The sequence below is a fragment of the Myodes glareolus genome, chromosome 11 (assembly GCF_982192425.1).
Source record: "Myodes glareolus chromosome 11, mMyoGla1.1, whole genome shotgun sequence".
NCBI classification, from domain to species: Eukaryota; Metazoa; Chordata; class Mammalia; order Rodentia; family Cricetidae; genus Myodes; species Myodes glareolus.
Window position 1 is genome coordinate 26462996 of NC_142036.1, and position 22401 is coordinate 26485396.

The 22401-nt window shown below is 49.8% G+C and overlaps 1 protein-coding gene and 1 pseudogene across 10 annotated transcripts in view; both read left to right on the plus strand.

Moving 5' to 3' along the window:
* The first annotated feature begins 4307 nt into the window (after positions 1–4307).
* Positions 4308–5462, plus strand: LOC125409922 (cytotoxic granule associated RNA binding protein TIA1-like; annotated as a pseudogene).
* A 7402-nt stretch (positions 5463–12864) lies between these two features.
* Positions 12865–22401, plus strand: part of Ttc7b (tetratricopeptide repeat domain 7B) — a 215952-nt gene continuing 206415 nt past the window's right edge. For 6 of the 10 annotated variants that reach the window (XM_085697829.2, XM_085697833.2, XM_085697836.2 and 3 more), the window contains exon 1: positions 12865–13023. In XM_085697829.2, coding sequence (XP_085553955.2) covers positions 12903–13023 — 121 coding nt within the window. In that variant the 5' untranslated portion in view covers positions 12865–12902. The remainder of the gene's footprint in view (positions 13024–22401) is intronic. The other 4 variants (XM_085697837.2, XM_085697832.2, XM_085697835.2 and 1 more) reach the window with 1 other exon arrangement.

Consider the following 22401-nt stretch of genomic DNA (forward strand, 5'->3'; position numbering starts at 1 on the left):
CCTCAGGACTTCATCTGAAGTAAAACTTTGGAGACTCTTCCTCCCCTGCTCTGTTCCCCTGCAAATTGCTCTTGCTTGATGCCATCTCCCCTGCCTGGGCCTCTTCTTGCCCGGCGAGGGCCTGTTGCTCCTGCAGGAAGCCCCTTCCTTCAAGCCCAAGCCAGATAAGCCGGCATAAATCACGGGAGGCCCACCAGCTCAGGAAGAGCCCAGGCTAAGCTGCTGTGTGGCCAGGACATCTCTTGGAGCTGGACGGCCTGAGAGAGCACCGCCTCTCTGCTGAACTTCATCGCCCTGCCCACAAGGCTTCCCAAACAGCTCTGGCCCAGGAGTCTCCAGGGTGGAATGTACGCCTGATTTCGGAGGGGCCTGAGGCTGCCACCAAGTTGTCCAGCATGGCAGGTGCCTGCCACTTAAAGCTTCTAAAGAGGGGCGGGGGGGGGGGGGTCTTCCTCACCACCTGGTCCCAGGAGGCTAAAAGCATGACAAAAGCCTCTCCCCTTCTGACACTCTTCTTCCTTGGCCAGCGCAGGTGCCCTGGTGGCTGGGCTGCCTCAGTCTCTCAGCACCCTGTATTTAGGTTGTATTTCCTCTGTATTTCAAGAGAGAGAGCTGGCTGGGGCTCTCCTCGTCCGTGTTTCCCTTAACTGGCAGCCCCCTTCTGTATTCGCTAGGGCTGTGAATCAGTTGTCCTATAAAATGAAGGCATACACTTTTTTAAAAGGACATTTTGGTGGGGAGAGCCAGTGTAATGTCTGCCCAGCCCTTCAGCCATGGAGATGCACCATCCACTCTCACTGTCATCAGGAAATAATGTCCTAAAATAGACAGCGCTGTCAGCCTCTGGTGACCGCAGGCTATTCTGGGCAGTACATTGAAAGGAAAATGATTTATTAAAAGCAACGAGGCCCCAGGTTTTTGCTGTCCTGCTGTGGGGGAAAGTCCAGAGCCTGTGACCCAAGGTCATGAGTGAGTTCCCTGGGGAGGCAGAGACCTGGGCCTCACTTCTGCTGTCTGCCCTGCCCCACCGACAGGCCAGGTCATTTCGGTTGTTGTTCTGGTTACAAACAACTACAAAAACAAAGCTGGTATTGGGTGTTCTCAAGTTGGGGAGGAGGTCACCACAGGGAAGGCAGAGTGACCAGACATGGTGTCTTCAAACAGTTAAAGCATGTGTGACTGGATTAAAACGCAAAAAAAACCCAAATCATCCAATTATGCCAAATTAAATAAGGAAACTCAGTCTCTGATGGGCAATGGCCTTTCTCCCCCACCCCCATCCCCCTCCCCTTCTCCTGGGGCATTTTCTCTTCTGGACAACTAAGACTCCTCAACTAAGACTCAGCTCAGTTCACGCTGAGGCCTGGAGAAAGCTATGACCCAGGCTCCGGCGCTGTCATCCCCGCCCCCAACACTTGCATCTCAAAAGCCACCAATGAAAAAGTCGAGGGAATCCATGACCTCATCAGGAAGGCCTCTCACTGGTTATTGCTGCCTCTCCTCTCCATCCCATTGGAAGTCTAGAAAGCTCCGCTAGCCCAGCTGCCTAAATGCAAGCCGCGGAGTTCCTAGGCAGGTTTGCAAACCTGGGCATCTTTTAACAATGGATTCCATAGCGAGAAAATCCCGAGGAGCCAAGTAATTCCGTTTAGCCCGTCAGGGTGCAGGTCTCCTGTGCTGGGCGTGTGACTGCCGGGATGCTGGTGACAGCTGGTATGGTCATCGTCCCTAAAAAATTGGGTTCTTGCCTCAACTTCTCACTCTACCCATGTATTTAACTGTGAGTGAACCTCGCTGTTCGTCGTTAACTTCTATTAGTGGTAAAGTGGTAAAAATTTCGAAACCAATGTGTCTCCCTGGTTCCTGATTCCCCTTTAAACATCTGAATGTGAAATGAACAACCACATTTGTGAATATCTGTGTTTGCACATACACACCGACTGGGGACTGAAGCCAGGGCCCTGTGCACACGAGCACACACCTGCACCTTCACCGAGCTACACTCTCAGCATCATTTGCCTGAATCACCTCGACGGCATCATGGAAATGAAACCACCCCACGTGTGGAAGAAGCAGCCCTGCACCTGATAGGGTAGGCGGCTCATTGGACAGCCTGGTGTCCCTCTTAGGAGCCTGGCGGTGTATTCTCCCTTGTATTTGAGTAGTTTTTGGTCTTTGGGTTCATTTACGCATGTAAGTGTGAACTTATATGCTCACTCCACTGTTCTAAGAGAGGGTAAGGAAGGTGCCAGATACAGGACCAGGAAGCTATCCCAATGTTACACGGTGATCTCTAGGGCCTCACTAAACAGCCCAGGCTGGCCGTGGACTTGTGATCCTGCAGTCTTTGCCTCTTGAGTGTCAACATCACAGGCATGTGGCATCCACAGTCTTGAACAGATAGCCACCTGGTGGCTATGGTGTCCACACTCAGTGCGAGGTTAGCATGGATGAAGCTGAGAAGTAAAATTCCAATCTGGTCTAGCCTGGGCCTTCTCAGAGGATACAGACTAAGTCATGTCCCTAGAGAGACAGCTTAGAATTGGGCCCACGGGGGCCCACGGTGACCCACGGGGCTTTTCCAGAGTGGAATCATGACTTCCTCAAGGTCAAGGATCCCCCTCTGATTATCCATGCCTGTAAACTGCTGATAGTTTCAGCGAAACATTTCAGTTCTGCCCATGTCCTGACAATGGCAATAGTGTCTCTTGGTGTGGGAACCTGGAGGGTGTCCTACTTTTTAAATGAAAGCTGATGTGTTCAGATGTCTCTGGTGAGCCTTGCTAGTGGCTTAGCACCCTGAAGCATCCTGTGTGTTTCTAGAGTTCAAAGCTAAAAGCACCCCCAGGTTTGATTTCCTCATTCTGGGTCTGCCCTGAGCAACCAGCCAGCTTCCTTCACCTAACTATCCACGGCACGGGGCAGCGGATGGGGACTCAGGAGGACCAGCTCTGGTACCTGCTGTCACCAAGCAGCTTTCCAGCTAGTCTGTCCCTGTGGTGGGCTCCAGAAGTCACGGGTGATGGTTGGAGGGTAAAGGCGGGGCCCCGAGATACTGCAAGGGGAAGGGACACTGAGCTATGTTCACGTATCCTTGGAAACCCTGCTCTGAAAATCAACATGGGTGTGGCCTCTGTGAACAACAGTCTTGTTCACAGAGGCCACCCTGGGCTCTGGAGGCTTTGATCAAGCTGCCGATGTTCCATGGATTCATGCAACACCCTAACGGGGGAGCTGTTGTGTGTGAATCTCAGATGAGTTCAGGAACTCCTGGTGAGTAGAAAAACGAATTGTACAGCACGCAAGTTTTACGGAGCTCAGAAACCAAGCACCCAACCATGCCATGTATAAGGCACACAATACACTCACCAAAAGCAGCAGAAAGTTGACTTACAACCAACCACAGTGTGGTGCAGCAGATGCCAAATCTAGAGACAGTTGGCACTGGGATAATCAGTAGCCTCACCTTGCTGGTTTGCATCTTACTGTCTCATGGTGTGGGTTTTTGATTATATGCATTTTTGTATGCGTCAAATATGACACAATTAAAAGCCAGTCAAATGCATTACAGCCCTTGATACTTATGGCCTCCATGAACCTTCTCAGCCCCAGCCTTTCTGCAGCTGCCCATGGCCTCAGCTTCAGATGGGCCACCCCACCCCTCCCAGGGCCGCTGAGAAACTCCCTGGTTCTGACAACTGGTCTACAAGGCTACTAGCAGTGTAAGGTCAGAGGTTAGAAGTAACTGCTTGTAGTGATATTTTGTTTGTGTTTTAACAAATAAAGTTTGCCTGAAGATCAGAATGCAGAGCTAAGCCACTAGAGGCCAGGCAGTGGTGGCATGCACATTTAATTCCAGGATTCAGAAGACAGAGACAGAGGGATCTCTGTGAGTTCAAGGCTACCCTGGGCTATACAAGATTGAATCTGTCTCAAAGAGAAACAGAGCTCACACAAAGGTGATCCCAGCACTTGGGATCCCACACCTTTAATCCCAGCACTAGGGAGGTAGTGTATGGCTGAACTGAGAGAGGAATATAAGGCGGAAGGAGACAGGAGCTCAATGCAGTCTGAGGTTCAGTGGAAACAAATGCAGTCTGGAGATGCAGTGTGAGGACGGGTTCGCCCCTTCAGTCCGAGCATTGGTAGAGGTAAAAGAACTCTGTAGTCGGTGTAATTGCGGCCAAAGGAAACCTCCAGCCAAGCGAGGAGGCCCACTCTTCCTCAGCCATAGCCGCCGCAATGATTTGGGAGGTAGCGAAGGGCAGGGAGCCAGACCCTGAGGTGCCCCTGCTACCGGAGCAGCCATGGAGGACGAGATGCCCCAGACTCTATACATCCGTAACCTTTCCCGAGATGTGACTGAAGCTCTCATCCTCCAGCTCTTTAGCCAGACTGGACCTTGTGAAAACTGCAAAATGATTATGGACACAGCGGGGAACGGCCCAGACTGTGCTGTGGCGTTCCGTGAGCATCGTCGTGCAGCTGCAGCGATGGTTGCTAAGGACGGGCGGAAGATAATGGGGATGTCAAAGTAAATCAGGCAACAACCCCCAGCGGTCAAAAGAAAGATACAAGTAATCACTTCCATGTGTTTGTTGGTGACCTCAGCCCAGAAATCGCAACTGAAGGCATCAAAGCAGCTTTCTCACCGTTTGGGAGAATTTCAGATGCCTGCATGGTAAAAGACATGGCTACAGAGAAGTCTAAGTGATATGGCTTTGTCTCCTTTTTCAACCAGTGGGATGCAGAAAATGCCATTCAGCAGATGGTTTGGCCAGTGGCTTGGTGGAAGACAAATCAGAACTAACTGGGCAACCGGAAAGCCTCCAGCTCCAAAGAGTACATGTGAGTCGAACACCAAACAACTGTCGTGTGATGAGGGTGTAAGTCAGTCTCGCCCCAGCAACTGCGCTGTGTACTGTGGAGGGGTGATGTTGGGACTGACAGAGCAACTAATGCATCGGACTTTTTCTCCATTTGGACAAATCATGGAAATTGGAGTCTTCCCCGATAAAGGATATTCATTTGTTCGGTTCAATTCCCATGAAAGCGCAGCACGTGTGATTGTTTCTGTTAATGGTACTATCATTGACGGGCATATGGTGAAGTGTTACTGGGGCAAAGATATGATAAATGCTATGCTATGCTATGATATATCCCATTATATGATATGATATGATAAATCCCATGCAACAGCAGCAAAATCAAATTGGATATCCACCAGCATATGGCTAGTGGGGTCAGTGGTGTGGAAATGCACAACAGATTGGCCAGTATGTGCCTAATGGTAAGTACCTGCCCATGGGATGTATGGCCAGTCGTGGGCCAGCAGGGTTTCAGACCCAGTCTTCTGCACCATGGATGGGACCCGATTACAGTGTGCCATCTCCTCAAGGACAGAATGGCAGCTTCCTAACCAGCCTGCTGGGTATCGAGAGGCCGGGTATGAGACCCAGTGAAAGGAGACTTCAGAGTGGAGGCCAGGGGCTTGACGCCACAGGGAGGGCAGGGAAGCTGCTGTTTACCTAAAGATTTACCAGATCAGTCCGTACAAATGCCAGATAACGATGTGTTTATTTAAAAGATTCCATCTTTTAATCGCGAAATTACTTTTCATCCACATTGTTTTCAAAAGGAACAAGAGGGTGGATGTCTGCCAGCTTTTGCCTTCATTATCTTTTTTGATAAAGTTTCTCAGATCCTTGTTTCAAAGACAAATGCAAGAATTGCTGCCACTTTTTAAGAATTAAGAGGCAGAATATCGCACAGTGTTGAACTTTTTCCACTAACGTAGCGTGCAGTTTTAGTTTGCATTCCTGATAGGATTTAAAACATGTGATATAGATGTAAAAAGAAAAACCAACGTGTGCAAAGTCTAGTCTTTAGAACTTTCAGTGTGTGCGCGGGTCTGTGTTAGTTTTAAAGAGTAGGCATTGTGTGACCTATATCATCTCTACTGTTACCCTTTGGAATTTTTAAATGTAAATTATTGGTTTATATCATTTTGTAACTGCACTTTTTCACAAATTTGTCCTGCCTTATGAAAATTCTGTAAAATATTCTTAAATGAAAAAATATGATGTCCACTTAGATTGAAAGCTTTTCTCAGATGGACTGAAAATGACATTCATCTTGTTTTTATATGAGAAGGGGCCTCAAGGATCCCCTGATGGATTTGTTTAAAGTGATTTCTATCTTCTGTGATAAACTTTGCCATCTACCAGGAACTATAAAAACAATTTGTGACTAAGGAAACTGCAGTGTGCTAAGGCCTCACCCACATCAGCCTCATGGGTCAGCATCCATGTTTACATGTGTTGTTTTCTAAGATAGTTCCGCAAGTGATGTTTTGCAGTTAGCAAACTCTGTATGTCATTCCCTTCCTAAAGGTGTCATGAAGAGTTGATGCGAGATAGATTTTGCATTTGCATGTGAACATCACATACATACTTTGAGGTCTTTGATACAAACTCATCTGTTCTTGTTTTTCAAGAATTTTGAGACACAAAATTGTATGTAAAGAAATATATTAATTTGATGTTTTCTATTTAGATTTACTTAAAGAAGTAAACCCTCTTTAATGTGTACAAATGATAGCTGTAAAACTGTAGATTATTCCTCTGTCAGGCTTGGGATTCATTAAGAACTCCAAAATTAGCCTGAAGGATCAGCCAGGCAAAACATTTTTTTTTAAATATTCAGAGGCCAAAATATGAACAAACAAAAAAAATTCTTAAAATCTTCCCTTCTTAAACAGCCATCGAAGACAAGGCTTCTCAGCACAGGCTTGACTTGGTTCTCTGGTCCCTGGTCTCCAGGAGCTCCGGCATTATTTTTGAGGTTTGCTCTTTGCTGGCATTGTTCTAGCCTTGGGATTTCTAGTACATTTCAGAGTCTCTTGGTTTGGTTTGGTTTCAGTGATGAGCACAACCTCCTCCTTGACATCAGAGAGGAAGGAGTCCCTGTGAATTGTGGGCTTTGAGACCTGCAGAGAGCTCCCTGCATTTACGTAGGCCTGTGGAATTGGAAGCGTGTCCTGGCCTGCATCTTCCAGGGAGAAGCACTTGATTCTAACCTGTTCTCTAAGTCAGTCCTCTTGGAAAGCAGAACCCAGGAAGACGGCTCGAAACGTGCGCTTCTCTGGGGCTCAATTCTATGCAATTGTGCTGATGTCTCATTCAGTCACTGTGTATTTTTAAGTACTAATACATTGAAATTTGCCTTATGGAAGATGAATACATCTTTTAAATACTTGAAAATTTCATTTCTTTGTAAACTTCTAAAGATCAGGACAGGCCATAAAAGCAGTTTAAACAAAACTAAAGAAAATTTTTTTTAATTAAAAAAAGCCATACACAACAGGAAGCTATTTTGGCTAATTTTTCTTTTTCTTTTCTTTTTTTAGCTTTTTTTTCTTGTCTTCTGCCTTTTGTTTGTATTTTAGTAGCCTCAGCACTCTTCTCTATTAAAGAATTTTACTTCCTTTGCAACTCACAGAGCACAGGATCATCTGGACACAAGTAATTTATTTTGTGCAAAGTGTCGCTTCTCTCTTCTTCTGACTCAGCACTGACTTTTGTTAGCAGCATGTTCTTACTGCACAGACCCTCAAGTGCACGCTGATTTGCACGCTGATTTGCTGTTGAGAAGGTGGTGGTGACACGTCCCTGGTGACAGACTGACGTTCTAGGGACATGACTGGCAGTGGTTTAAATTTCAGTGTTCAGTCGTTTAAATCATTTTTAAGCTAAAAACTTCATCCTGGGTGAAGTATCAGGTAAGGAAATTAAGGTTTTTAAACTGAACTTCTTTGCAATATGCATTCAAATTTTCCTCTCTGGTGCTGTATAGAAGCTGAGTGACTCTTGGGGGGTCATGGAGTCGGTGTTCTTTATCCTGACTGTTTGGACATTAAAATTCCTTTATGTTTTCTTAAAAAAAAAAAACTCTCTAGTGACTGGCTGCTCTGCTTCTCTGATTTTTAGGCAAGCTTATTAGTTAAATCAATAAAATATCACTACAATTGCTCTCTGTTTTCCTGTTTAAGTCTTATTGCTTTTTTTTTTAGATTTCCATCTCACCCTTAAACTCAAACTGTCTGCTTCTGTTGGTCGGTACGCATGCCCCTGGGGATATATCCTCAGGAGATTCGAGCCTGGGGTGTCAGCCCACCACCTTCCTTTCTCTCTCTCTCTCTCTCTCTCTCTCTCTCTCTCTCTCTCTCTCTGATAGATTTTCACATACCCTAGGCTGACCTCAAACTCACCATGCATTAAGAGCTGAAGATGATCCTCCTGCCTCACCCCCCAAGGGTTGAGATCATAGGGATGTGTTACAAAGCCTGCCTTTACACAGAGGTCAGAACTGAACCCAAGGCTTTCTACTTGCCAAGTGATCGCTCTACCAACTAAGCTACATCTCTGACCCTTTGATCATGTTTATTGAGTGCTTACTACATGCTAGGCATTTGTCTCCTGGTTGGGGACACATCAGTGAAGAACGCCACACAAAAATCCCTGCCTCCCTGCAGCTTCCCTCCAGTTAAGACAGGCCAAGGATCCATTCCAAATGAGTGAGCTCAGAACAGCTGGTGGTGAGAACAACACCCAGCAGAATGAGGGGGAGAGGTGGCCAGAGAAGGTTGTCTGAGACATAGTTCTGGGGCAAAGTCCACTGGGAAGGGTGAGAGACCACGTGGACAACTGGGTGAAAACTTTCAGGCCTACCAGGCCCAGACAGGAGCAAGGACAGTAGCTCTGACCCCTGCTCTCAGCAGCACCTTCTCCTTCCTAGGGTCATCCACTACTCTAGCCTAGCCCACAATTTCCTCATCCTGAAGCTCTCCCCTGACTGCTTCCCTTGTCCTGATTCTAGGGGGACGGGGACAGGGACTGCAGGTTCTGTTACCATAGCTACCTGTTAGCCCCAACCTTCTGAACCCAAACCATCTATCTTTTCCTGGCAACCTTTCCCAGGGATCTTGCCTTAGGTCTGACTTCCCCCACAACCTCTTCTATGTGGCTCCTTTTCTACCAGCCCCAGGCAACAATTCTTCACAAGCTTGCCAAACTCGTAATTCCTGAATGAATGAATGCTCAGAGAATAAGATGTTGACCTAACTGCTATTACCTAGCACGAATAACCTCCTCCTCCTCCTGATTACCTGTGTACCACCTGCAGGTCATCTCACCCGGGACCTTCTCTCATGGGTCACTTATGCCTCTTCAGGGACGATGTGGTGGTGGCCATCACAGGACCAGTGATGGGCAAAGAAGAAGATATTGCCTAGCTGGGAAGAGTCTTGGAAACTGCAGGGCCCAGCTCTCAGGCTACACACAGTGAACACCAGAAGTCTCTTTTTCTGACAGGTTAACTTGGTCATGCTCATCAGTCCCTGCCCCCAACCACTGAACCGACATATTTTGTCACTCAAGAGGATGATCTGAAAATGTTCTGGTTTGTGTCAGCTCTAGTGGAATGTGAAGGCCTGGAATGTAGCAATGTGTGGTAGTTCACTTTTCTTCACTATAGTGGCACACCGGAGGCAAGTCACCTTTATAAAAAAAAAAAAAAAAAGAAAGAAAGAAAATAAAGCAAAAATGTTTATTTACTTCACGGTTCTGAAGAGTGTGGTGTGTTGGTTTCAGCTCAGCTTTTGTGAAGCCCTCAGGATGTGCAGTAGAAATACATACATGCATACATACATATACATACATACGTACACATATACATATATATGTATATATGATGGATTAAATGATAAATGTCCCCCATAGCCTTGGGCATTTGAATACTTTGTTCCTAGGGAGTGGTACTGTTTGGGAATGCGTAGGAGGTATGGCCTTGTTGGAGGAGGAATGTAGTTGGACACTTGAGAGTTTTGGAGACTCATGCCAGTTTGAGTTTGTTCATTCTGCTTCCTGCTTGAGGTTCAAGATGTGAGCCCTCAGCTTTCTACTTCGGCCTCTATGCCTCTGCTCTGCCATCATGGACTTTTACCCTTCCAGGGCTGGAAACCCAAATAAACTCTTCCTTCTGTAAGTCACCTTGGTCATGCTATTTTTTGGTCCATATAATATGATATAATACAATATCATAAATTTCCTCTTCCTTTTCCTCCTTCCAACCCTTTCCTGTCCCTCATTCTTGCTCTATCAAATTCATAGCCTTGGCTATGGTATTACATCACTGCTGTGGGATTCCCCTCTATATGAATATGTTTTATTACCCTTGGTTAATAAAGAAGCTGCTTTGGCCAACGGCTCAGGCACATTCCTAGCTAGCTCTTACATCTTAAATTAACCCATTTCTATTATTTTATATTTTACCACGAGGCTCGTGGTTTGTTACCTCGCATCTTGTTTCTTGGGTGACTACATGGCATCTCCCTGACTCTGCCTTCTTTCTCCCAGCATTCAGTTTAGCTTCCCCACCTACCTACACATCACAGCCATGGAAAGTAACTAATACAACGTTGGTGAGGGAAACATTACATCTACAAACAGGAAGCTAGAGATGGGAGCTCACTCTTACAACAACCCACTTGTGAGAGCTGGGGCTCCGCCCACACAGCTACATTAGTCCTTTGCCAGGGCAGCTTCCCTTTGGATCCAGCGTCTTCCCACCAGTCCTCTTAGAGGGCCCTCACCACCCTAGGGTCCACCCTAGGGGCCAAGTTCCCAACATAGGAAGCCAGGAGGATACACTCAAAACCTAATGCAATCCAAAGCGAGTCATATGTATTTTTTGCGTGATAGCTGATTCTAGACTGTGGTGTCCAAGAGGCACAGAGCTGTTAAGAGTGGCAGCCTTTGTCTATTCCACTCTATCTAACCGCTGCATTCCACAGTAGACGTTACAGGGAGAGAAGACGACTGGGGATAGGTGGAGGGGGTAGGGTCAAACGCCACTGCCTGGCATCCCCCACCCTGGGAAAAACAGCTCCTCCGAGAAACAGGCAGGAAACACGGGTGTTTCACCTTCCACTGTGGTCACAGAGGCCAAGTTATGTTATGACATTGTTATTTTGCATGCCACTAAGGCAGGAAAACTGCCAGTCCTTGGATCACACAGGGACTGTCAGCTGACCAAGGTTTCTTGGTGACCTTTGGCTTGAGACCTTGATCTGGAAGAGGGAGAGTATCCCAAGCAAACACACTTGGACAGATCTCTCACTAATATTTGGAAGTGTGTGTGGAACAGCTCCGGAGGAGACTCCTTTGCCTCCCTTCCCTCTGGCTTTCTATCACCTGTCCTTGGGCTGTCCTTCGTGAGTGTCTGAGTCCCATCTGCTCCGCTTCAATCACCTCCGAAGGCCTCAGGTTGCCTGGGGTGCTGTGCCAGTCAAGCCTCAAGCATTTCTTTTTTTCTGGGCCCTGACTGAGTTTCAGTTTCTGCTCAGGTAAACTGGGACCCTAAGTCTGTTCTTTATTAGCCCCAGGGCATGACTGGAAACTCTTCGCTGACAGCTTTGGAAAGCTGGAGCAGACACACTGGGAGGGGGGAGATGAGGGTATTCCCTTGAGCCTGGCGACAGGGTCCTGCCAGAATGACAGCTCCATTTTCAGAAGCAGTATTGCAGAGTCCAACCCCACCCACCCACCCACTGCCCCTGAAGCCACGTTCCCTGACCAACTATCCCAAAACCGGAGATGTTCACCTTGCAGATGTGCCTGCCATTCCTAACATGTAGGCCCCCTCTTCAGCCCTGACTGCGAGCTCACCACACCAGGGAGAGAGCTAGTCTTGCTAATGGTCCACAAGGGCCAGCAGTAACTAGAACTCCCACTGGCTTCTCTCTGAGATCATAGGCTCTACTCCCTTCCTCCGCTCGACTGCAGCCACTCTGGCCTTTTCCTAACTCGCCCAATATGGTAAATCCGAGGCCTTTGCTCTTAATATTGCCTTGCCTCAATGTTCTGCCTTTCTCCCCATATCCAGGACTCTCGCCTTTAAGACTGTTAAACGTCACTTCAACACCGTCCTAACCATTCCATTTGAGATCCTACTCTCCCGGCTCTCATCTTCCTCACCGGATACTGCTGTTTTTGTTTTAAAGCTTTCTAATTTGCTACTTTATTTCGCTTAATTAATTCATTTCCGTGAATGGAATGTAAGCTCCAACAAGGCAGGCTTGATGCCTTCTTCATTCCGCTTCCACAGCCCCAAAACACTGCCTATCAAATATTGAATGCACAGGTGAAAGAATGCTCAGCTTAGACCCTTGCCCCTGCTATCCGTTCCAGGGTTAAGACCAGGAAGCCCCACGGATGACTTAGCATTCTCTTCAGAGGGCAAGGGAGCTGGCATCTGGGCGTGCAACTGTCCCCGGCCTCACTCTCCACAAACATACATTTAAGGAACTTCGAGCAGGTTCTGGAGAAGTCTCCGCCCCTTCTGGCAGCTTGGGGCGCAAGGCTGCCGGCCTGGGGCAGAGGGGAGTCTGAGGAGGGGCACGGGCCAGCACCGGCAACCTGCGATGGCAGAGCGAGCCGAGGCAGGCCCGCCCTTCACGCCCCCTCACACCAGGCACCCGGGCCTGCGGGGCCTCCGAGCGTCCCGGGGATGGCTGCCCTGGCTTGACCCCGCACAGCCTCAGGCTTGCACCTGAGTGGCTCCCGCGCTCCTCACGCCCCGCTCTCCTCCCTGTCCTCCCGGCCTCCGCCCCGGCCCGCTGCGGCTCCGGCCCTGGCCGGCAGGGGCCGCTCCTCGCGGCGCCCGGGGCCCCGCCGCGCCCGCCGCCGCCCGCTCCCCGCCCCTTCCCGGGCCGGCGTTCCCGTTACGCCGCCGAGCCGGGAGCCGGAGCCCGAGCCCGCGGCCGCAGCGGGAGGCGGCGCGGGGCCCGGCGGCGGCGGGGCCTGCGGGGCCTGCGGGCGCGCGCCGGGCCGGCCAGGGCGGCCATGGCGACCAGGAAGGCGGGCTCGCGGCTGGAGACGGAGATTGAGCGCTGCCGCACTGAGTGCCAGTGGGAGCGGATCCCCGAGCTCGTCAAGCAGCTGTCGGCCAAGCTCATCGCCAACGGTACGCTCGGGCGCACCGGGGCTGCGGGATCGCGGAGGCCTCCGGGGCTAGGCCCGAGGCGCGGGGCGCGAGCAGGGGCGCGGCCGGGCGGCGAGGCGCAGGCCGCGCGGTGTGCACGGGCCAGGCCCTTGGGAAACGCGGGGTCCTCCGGTCACGCGGCGTGCTGCTGGGCCGGCGGGCGGTGGCGGCGCCCCAGAGTCCAGGCGTGCAGGGCAGGGAGGCTCACCGACCCCGGAGGCCAGGGGCCAGACCCTGGTGGCTTCCAAGAAGTTGAAGCTGGTGTGTGTGTGTGTGTGTGTGTGTGTGTGTGTGTGTGTGTGTGTGTGTGTGTGTGTGTGTGTGTGTTTGTGTGTGTATGGCCCCTAGACATGCCTATTGGCATCTGGGGGTCACCAGAGTGTGTGTGGTGTGCTCAGGGGTCCTGTGAACGGGGATATTGTAAACATATGGTATCCAAGGGCCCCGGGAGGACGCCCAGACTTGGAGGATGTTAGAGGTGGCATTGACAGGTTGGGGGTGTGTGTCTTGAGGTCGGACAGTTGGATGTCAAATTTGTAGACTCAGAGAGGTCAGGGTGAGAGTATAAGGGAAACAGAGTCAGGGAGGAGGTTATTGGGCAGAAAGGTGAGGATGTGTTGTGTGAAGGGTAATGGAGCTGATTGGATGAGGGGCTTGGTGTGCCCAGGAACCTGGAGTCTGTGTTGGAAATCGGTGGCTGAACTTGGCCAACGACCCCGTTTGCTGAACTGAATCTCCCAACCCATCAAACCAAAATTGCAGCCAAAATCACATTCCAGAGCGAGACTCCACGTGGCCTTATTTGTTTTGGAAGCAAGTATGGTTAATATTTGCTTGTGATTTAGTACGCGCCAAAACCACAGGCAGGCACTAGGAGCACCGTGAGAGGGCAGAGGATTTTGTCCTGCTTCACCTCTGGCTTCCCAAGGCTGGCTGGGCCGGTGTGGGCCAAACAGTTAAGTCACAGAGAGAATGAATGAAGAGCTGGCACTGCTCATCCAAGAAAGGACGTGGACTATTTCAACCGTCTCACCTATCACCCAGATGGCTGGAGAAGTCACATACCCTCTTTAAGGCCGGTCTCTGCGATTTTCTGGAAATAGTGCCTGGAAATGAAAAGTTCTCTTTTTAATTGGGCTTCACTATGTAACCCCGAAACTCACTATATAGCTTAGGCTAGCCTCCCTCCATCCTTGCCTCCCAAGCTTAGGACCATAGGCACATATCACCATACAGAGAGGGCAAGATTTTGGTTTTGCACACTGTCAACTACAGTACCTTTCTTTGAAGGGTCTTTTTGGAAAATGGTGGTTTGTCTCAGTTAAGTTAACACCTTGAAAGAAGGGGGTTGAGTCCCCAGAACCCCAAAGGCAGCTTGCCCATGCCCTCTTTGTCTGTTTTCTGTACCCTCAGTTTCTTTTCTCTTATTGAGGTTCCAGTCCTGAGTCTCCCATCTCATTCCATCTCCTCTGTGCAGGTTGATGTTAGGAGTCAGTGTGTTTTTGAACTTCCTCCCAGATCTGCCCGCTTCCTGCTGTCTGCCATGTGTAGTGCCCGTGCCCACCTGTGCCAGGTCCTGACCGGGCCTCTGCCCTCGTGGACTTCCTTCCTCTGGGAGGACCACTGAGAGTCAAATATGGAAGTAGTCTGTGAAAAGTAGCGCAAAGAAAACAGACAAGTCTATGTGACTGAAAACAGCGGGCGAGAGGAGAGACCTGACTGACTCAAGCCGCTGTGTCCCTGGAATGTGTGAATGAGTGGACTTTCATGCATGGGCCCGTCCGTCCAGAACCTGGGTCCTGTGGCCTCAGCTGCCGCTGAGAGTAGGGTGTGTGGTGAGCAGGGTGATGGGGATGAGCAGAGCACTGTGGGAGATAGTTTTGTCCCAAAGCCTCCCGTGGTGAGGAGCAGCCACAGATGGGGCAAGGTCACCGAGACATGGAGAGGGCAAAGAGACTTCAGAAAGACAAAAATAAAGCAGAGAAAGGGATGAAACAAACCCCAAATGGTGTATCTGCTGTTGATGCAGAGAAACGTTTGAGGGTGACTCCTCCCCTGGCTGATGGGGCCTTCCTGGGCCTGCTAGTGGGACGTCTTCCTGGCTTTGGGGTCCTGGCTCCCTTATAGCTAGCACATGTTTTGTACAGGGGGAACACTGCTTAAAATAAAGCTTTACTGTGTGCAGTAAGGACAAATGAACGTCACACTGGTCATACTGAGAGAGCTTTTTGAAAGACAGCTGCCTGCAGGTCAACAGGAGCCTGCGGGCCTTGCAGCCCCAGCCCGGGGCTTGATCCTGCTGCTTCACCCTGTCTCTGTGACCTTGGTCACAGCACCCACAGCCTGGAGCCTGTTGCCTCACCACTCAGTTCCCTTAACATTCAGAGCCTCTTAAAAATGCCCTTTACTGAGTGTGGTGACACGCCTGTAATCTGGCCCCCTAGGAACAGGCAGATCTCTGTGAATTCCAGGCCGGTCAGGGCTATGTAGTGAGACCATGGGTTTTTTTGTTTGTTTGTTTTTTAAGAAGTTCCTTGCAGAAATTAGGAAGATGAAAAACGAGCTGGGGATGAAGTAGAGCAGGATGCTTGCCTAACACACATACAGTTCTGGGTTCAACAGGGTGGATATGTTGACACCCTTTTAATCTCAGCACTGGGAAAGGCAGAGGTGGCAGAACTCAGTTCCAGGACAGTGAGGGCCACATAGTGAGACAGTGGTGTATGGGAACTGGGTGTGGTTGGCATAATCCCAAACCCCCAAAGTGGGGAAGAGCACAGGGTCATCCTTGGCTGTATCATCAGTTGGTGGCTTGGGCTATAGAAATAGGAGACCCTGACTGGAAAAACGATTAAAGTTTTTGAAGTCTTCCGTCAATAACCACGGAGCCTTAGGTGTGGGAGTGTTTTGTAGATGTGTCAGTTGGGACTGGGTGCCACAGCTCTGCTTTTTGATTGCTTGTGGGTTTCTGTAATGGTCTCCATCTTGTTGCGAAGAGTCTCCTTGATGGAGAGGTAAAGACTACACTTACCTATGGGTATGAGGACAAATGCTTATAGATTGTTGTTAGAAGTTATCAGCAGACCATTCTTTATTTATTTACCCCTTCATTCCATCAATCCTATAAATATTGAGTACCTACTGTGCACTACAGAAGGCTGTATTAGTGAACAGAGACCCAAGCCCACTTGTTGGTGGGGAAGGGCCAGCGAGGCAGGTGATGTGTTCATTGCATCATAAGCAGGATGCTGATGGTGGTCGGTGCTGCTGGAGGGAGGAGGGAAAGGTTGGGTGGGAACTTGCAGGGACTGCTGATGTGAAAAGTAAGTAGGTGGTCGCAGTGGCTTGGGACACCCTGCTGAGAAGGCCTTATGGAAGATAGGCCCAGAGGAGCTAAAGGAGCGAGCTCTGGAGAGGGGGCTTCATGGCCGGGCCTGGGTGGAGGGAGAGCCTGTGGTGGACCTTGTGGGCTACAGTTATGACTCTGGGTTTTCTCTGCCTGAGGTAGGAGTCAGCGGAGGGGTAGAGCAGCAGTCGCTGATTCTCTGCTTCCACTCAGCAGGGACAGCTCCTTCTGGGAAGGACGGCCTGGCCGTTCCCCACTAGGGACTCGAAGCTGTGGCCCTGGAAGTTATTGTTCCGTCCTGACCCTGCAGATAAATGGGGCTAGACGTTTTGCCAAGAGATGGGCAAGTTAGAAAAGGTCAAACGTCAAGTTGGAAAGGAAACCAGCTGTCTCTCTACTGCCCCCCCGCCCGCCCCCGCCACCTCACTGTATGCACCATTTCATTCGCTGTTTTAAAAAACAAGTTGATGTATCCCAGGCTGGCCTTGCCTTAAACTCACTGTGTAGCTGAGGATGACCTTGAACTTCTGATCCCTTGTCTTCACTTCCAAGAGTGCTGAGACTGTAGGCATTCATATGTGTCTGATTTATGCCATGCTACGGATGGAACTCGGTGCTTTGGGTATGGTAAATGAATATTCTCCCCATATCCAGACTCCTCCTGGAGCTGGCTGAGTGACCTTGAACCAGCTGGTCAACTTCTCCGAGCCTTCCTTTCTGTGGGTAAGACAGGCTTTATCCACCTGCTCCATGAGCCACAAACATCTCCAGCTCCTCATTCCACACTGTCTTAAAAACAGAGAGAGAGAGAAAATCACGACCTGGTTATACTGGCTGGCTGTGTGCCAGCCTGTGCTAGAAGGATGATAATCTCTTGAGTGGAAGCAGTAGAGAGATTTCTACTGAAGCCTAGGCTCTTGCTCCCTAAAGTTTAGGGTAGATTCTTAGCCCACCCCACATGTGCAAAGTTCCTATCTGCGTCTCGCCAAGGACAAGGTGTTGGGACTCAGTGGGCGCAGTGGGTACAGGGTGAGGAACGGCAGGAGCCTCGGAGTAAAGGCAGAGAACCAGGTATACAGCAGCTTGTGGTTGGCCCCCGGGTACTCCATAGAACGTTCCTGTTCTGACTCCCCGGAGTCGTCTTCTAGCCTCTTAAGGTTTACCGTGTGTAAAGTGCAGTGCACATGGCTGTTATCCAGACTGTCACTGGAACTGACTGAGTGACCTCGAGCCAGCTCTAACCCCTCTGAGCCTGCCTTTCCATTGGTAAGACACCAGCCGCTCTGTAAACCTGGCCGTGAGGATTGACTCCCATGAAGCTCAGAACATGGTGAGCTGGTGTTTCTTGTCCCCAGGGCTTCATGTGGCCCCAGCTGGGCAAACAGTGAGAGACAGAGACTTGGAAAAGGTGTATCTGAACTGGTGCTTGGCGAGAGCCTCATATATTACTGTGGCAGTAGCTGGCGTTCATGGATCCTGGGCAGTCACTGTGAGGTCATGTAGCATCTCTCTTAGCCAGTTTGTCTGTTTAGACAGCCCCGTTCCTGAGCCCACCTGGAGTCGGGAAGCCCCACATGGTAATTCTTTCATAAGGGATCTCAGCCCGTCTGATTTGGTGAGACTTGGAGACATTTTAATCACCTCTTGGTGATGGGTTGGTAGGGAAATGGTGCCTTTTTAAAGCACCATTTATCTGGAATTTATCTGGACCATGCTATGAGAGAGGTTCTTGGTTTGCCTGTGACTGACCTCCTTGGTGTTTGAAGGCAAGGATGACATCACGGCTTCCCTGCCTGGACTTCTAGTATCTTGAAGCCACTGCAGACTTCTTAAGAGAGGCTGCTGGTGGTGGCCCAAGATCTTCTTGGGAAATAATATGAATCTCTGCTGTGACCTGAGATAGTGGCCTTGCTGTTTAGGAATGACCTCTTAGGACATTCCTGGGATACCCCACAAGCCTCCAGGAGTCAAACTGCCCACAGGTCAGTGAGAACTCCCATAATTCTGGCCAGCACCTTGCTTTTAAGTACGGTCTTATCGCCCCCGAAGCTCATGCTTTGTGGCCTTACTTTTGGTTGCTGGCACTAGGCTTTGGTTCTTGTGGTCCCTGAAGAGAGGGCAGAAAGACCTTGACTTAGGGCAAGCACTGGGGCTGGGACTGCCCTGCTCTCCCCGTGGTGTGAGTCATCATACATGGAGGGACTTTGGGGCTCTGGGCTGGGGGAGGATTCTGGACTTTCATCTGCTTGGTTCAGCAATTCTTTGAGCACATCTTCCTGTCACCTTGGAGCAGTGTCCTTTCCCCTCATCCCTGGGCTAGTTTAGTTTAGATTCCTGGCCCCTGGTTTGTGGTTCTTCTTTTCTCATGCCATTCATGAAGCTCTGGGATCTTCAGTGAAGGTCAGAGCCTACCCATCTGTCGGGGTCTGCTCCAAGTTCCTCCTTGGAGCACGAATTCTAATTGGTCTTAATAATAAAATCCCAGAGTCAGCTATCGGGGTGAAAGCTGAAGATCAGAGAAGCAGAGCGGCCAGAGTTCTTATCTCTACCAGTGCTCAGACTAAAGGGACAATCCTGTCCCTGCAAATCCTGACTGCATCTCAGACTGAATCCTCAGACCGCCTTGAGCTCCTGTCTCTGCTCACCTTATATTCCTCTCTCAGTCCAGCCATATCACTTCTGTCTCCACCTCCCTAGTACTGGGATTAAAGACATGTGATCCCAAATGCTGGGATTACCTTTGTGTGAGCTCTGTTTCTTCTTTAGACAGATTCAATCTCATGTAGTCCAGGGTGGCCTTGAACTCACAGAGATCCATCTGTCTCTGTCTCCCAAGTGCTGGAATTAAAGATGTGTGCTATGGCTAACTAGTGGCTTCGCTCTGCGCTCTGATCTTCAGGCAAGCTTTATGTGTTGGATCACAAGCGAAATGTCATCATCACACCTCCTGACTGACCTTCCTTCACAGAAAAGGCGCCCATAACTGTGTGGACCATGTTGAGACCCTAGACATTATGTCAGGTGTCATTTTTCAAACTGCTTCGGGGAACCTCTCTTGGGGGGTGGGCCAACCCTCACTTATGGAAGCAGACCTAAACCCTAAGGTTTCCTTTGAAGGAAGGGCTCATATGCTTAGAGAATAAAAACTTTGAAGTCTACCCATCACGTCTAATTCACAGGAGAGGGAGCCCAGAGAAGGAGCTGCCCCCTGTAAAGCCCGGGGCAGCTGTAGGAGAAACAAGCGGAGTGGGTTGGAATGCGAGCCCTGGAGCTTGCCTGCTGAATTCCCTATGAGAGGGGCCTGGGAAACTCGGGCTAAAGCCCCGGCAAAGCCGAAGTCATCTGAATCCCTCAAAGCCAGATGCTCTCCAGGTGAGGGCTATTTCAGAGTATGGAATATATCCTGGACATTGTGGGTCTGGGGCAGCGCTCCATTCGTGTTCCGAAGTTATGTGTAGTTATTGCAAAGGGATAAATACACTGGGAATAGGCGTCAGTTCATCTTGGGTTTTGTTACTCAGATGAATAACAGTAAAAACCAGCTTTGGGGGGCTGGGGAGATGGCTCAGTGGGTAAAGTGCCTGCTTATGAGTGAGACTCCGAGCTCCAACCCCTAGAACTCATGCAAAGAAGCTGGAATGTGGCAGCAGGCATTAGTAATCCGAGTCCTGGGAGCAGAAACGGGATCCTAGATTTTTCTGGCCAATCTAGCCAAAAAGATGGATTCTATTTTTAGTGAGAACCTCTATGAAGAGTGATTAAGGAATATTTACCAATGCTAACCTCTGGTCTCCAGATATACACGCATGGGTGAGGGCATCTACATGGGTCAGCACACCTGCATACATGCACATGCATGCGTGAGGGCGTCCACATGGGTCAGCACACCTGCATACATGCACACGCATGTGTGAGGGCATCCACATGGGTCAGCACACCTACATACATGCACACGCATGTGTCCATGTACATACACACAAATAAATAGCAATTTTTCTATTTTTAGAGAGAGTTCTTGATTTCAGAAATTACTGCTAATGTACTGTGGCCTATAGTAGAAGTGTCAAACTTGTAAGATAGCTGTAAGGACTCTCTACAGTTCCTAAAAGTGCTTAGCTCAATACTTGGTCAGAGGAAATGTCACCATGGGCCAGCCATTTTATGTTGCTGGTGGCAGTGTTACTGTCTTCATTCCATGGCCAAGGCTCTTCCCTTCAACACCTCTTGTTCTTCACCAAGCGACTGACTTTTAGAGGGGCGGGGGCCTTTATTTTTCTGGCCTCAAGTTGTGGATGGAGTTGGGCTCACAGCTCACGGGTGCAGTATTGTGTTGACTTGGCCCACCCACAGACTTATGAGCCCACCCGGTTCTCTGAGCAAATAGAGCAGGCCTCAGGAAGGAAGGTTGAGGGTCTCTTGCCTTGGAAGTGAGGGGTTCCCTCTTTCTACACACACACACACACACACACACACACACGCACACGCATGCATGCACACACCCGCACACGCACACACATGCACACACACTCACATGCACATGCATGCACGCTTGAGCGCCACTTTCCACCTTCCTTTTCACCCTGTTCTGCTGCCAGCCGTGTCGCATGTTGAGCATTTTCATTGTGGTTAGACCCAGGTTTGTGATTCTAACTTTATGCCTGTGATTGGTTCTGAGGTTTTTGTTGCTAATAAATGAAGCTTGGCCCTGATTGGCTGAGGAATAAGCATGTGACATTTCTAGTTAGTGAAACAGTAGTGGGTATTTACTTGATGCAAGGGCTTCTGGGAAAGATTTCCTCTTGCTGAAGAACCCCTGGTTGTGCTTATAAAGAGAAAATAGGCACTTTTCTTATCTGGAAAAGGCTATCACTGCCTTTGAAGCCTGGAGTTGCTGCTGTCTTGATCCCACTATGGTTCCCAGCCCCTGAGAGAGGCTGACTCAGCTTAAAGAAAGAATGTGGCTGTTGAGGTGCCAAAGGCTCCTGCCTGGAGCAGCTCTTCTCGGGGCTTCCTGTTGTGTGAGGTAATGTGTTCCTCCATTGAGACCACAATAGACAGGTGTGTGCTCATTACTCACTGCTGAAGGCATTCCCACCATCCACCTCCTCGGCCCTGGGGCTGCCTGGCCAGCGTGGTCTGGATGGGCACTTGAGAGCGGCCTTTGCTCTTCACTCCTATTGGCCTCACATGGCACTGATTCTCTCTCTGGGTGACCTCATGCTTGGCAGATGGTGGCAAGGCAGCTGATTTGTGTGAAAGCTGGTGTCCCATTGAGAAGTCCAGGAAGAAGGTTTTCATATGCCTTCCCAAACCACCCCCTCAACCATGAGACAAGGCTGTTAGGCTAAACAGTGTCATGCAAAATATGAAGGACAGCCACAAGCCACCACAAACCTCTTGCAAGGGCAACGCCCTGCCACCTGAGGGCTTGTCTTTCCCCGCCTGTTGTGTGTAGCAGAGGTGAAGGTGCCAGCACTGTGCCGAGAAGATCCTTTGGGCCTGGAGTTGGCATGTGCATACTCTTGCCCCCACTGCCAAGGGCCTCATTTGGTTTTCACAGCTGGTTTTCCTGAATTGAAGCTGTTAAAATGGTGTCAGTCAGCTGGCATCCCTTAGGCTTCTGTGTCAGATGTTGGGTGTGAATTTGTATGTGAATTCCTAGTAATTGCCCTATCAACCAAGTGAGGCCAAGGGTCATGGTACTTCTCATTGAGGGGGTGAGTAGACTAGGACCCAGGGCTGCCCCATGATGGAGTCCAGCTCTGCTGGGACCAGGTTTGTTTATCCTAGCACTCACGCTTTTCTGACCTGGTTAGTTCAAAGAATTCCCCGGACAGCTTGTTTAGGGTCCAGGTCTCCACACTCCACTTCTGGAGACCCTTTGCAGCAAATCTTGGAGGGGTCTGCAATCTTACCAAGTGCCCCGACAGTGAAGACAAGGACTGTGCGCATTGTAGATTTTCAGACGTGTCTGAGGAGTCTCCTTTACAGGTGGTGCTCTTCTTGGTGGAGGC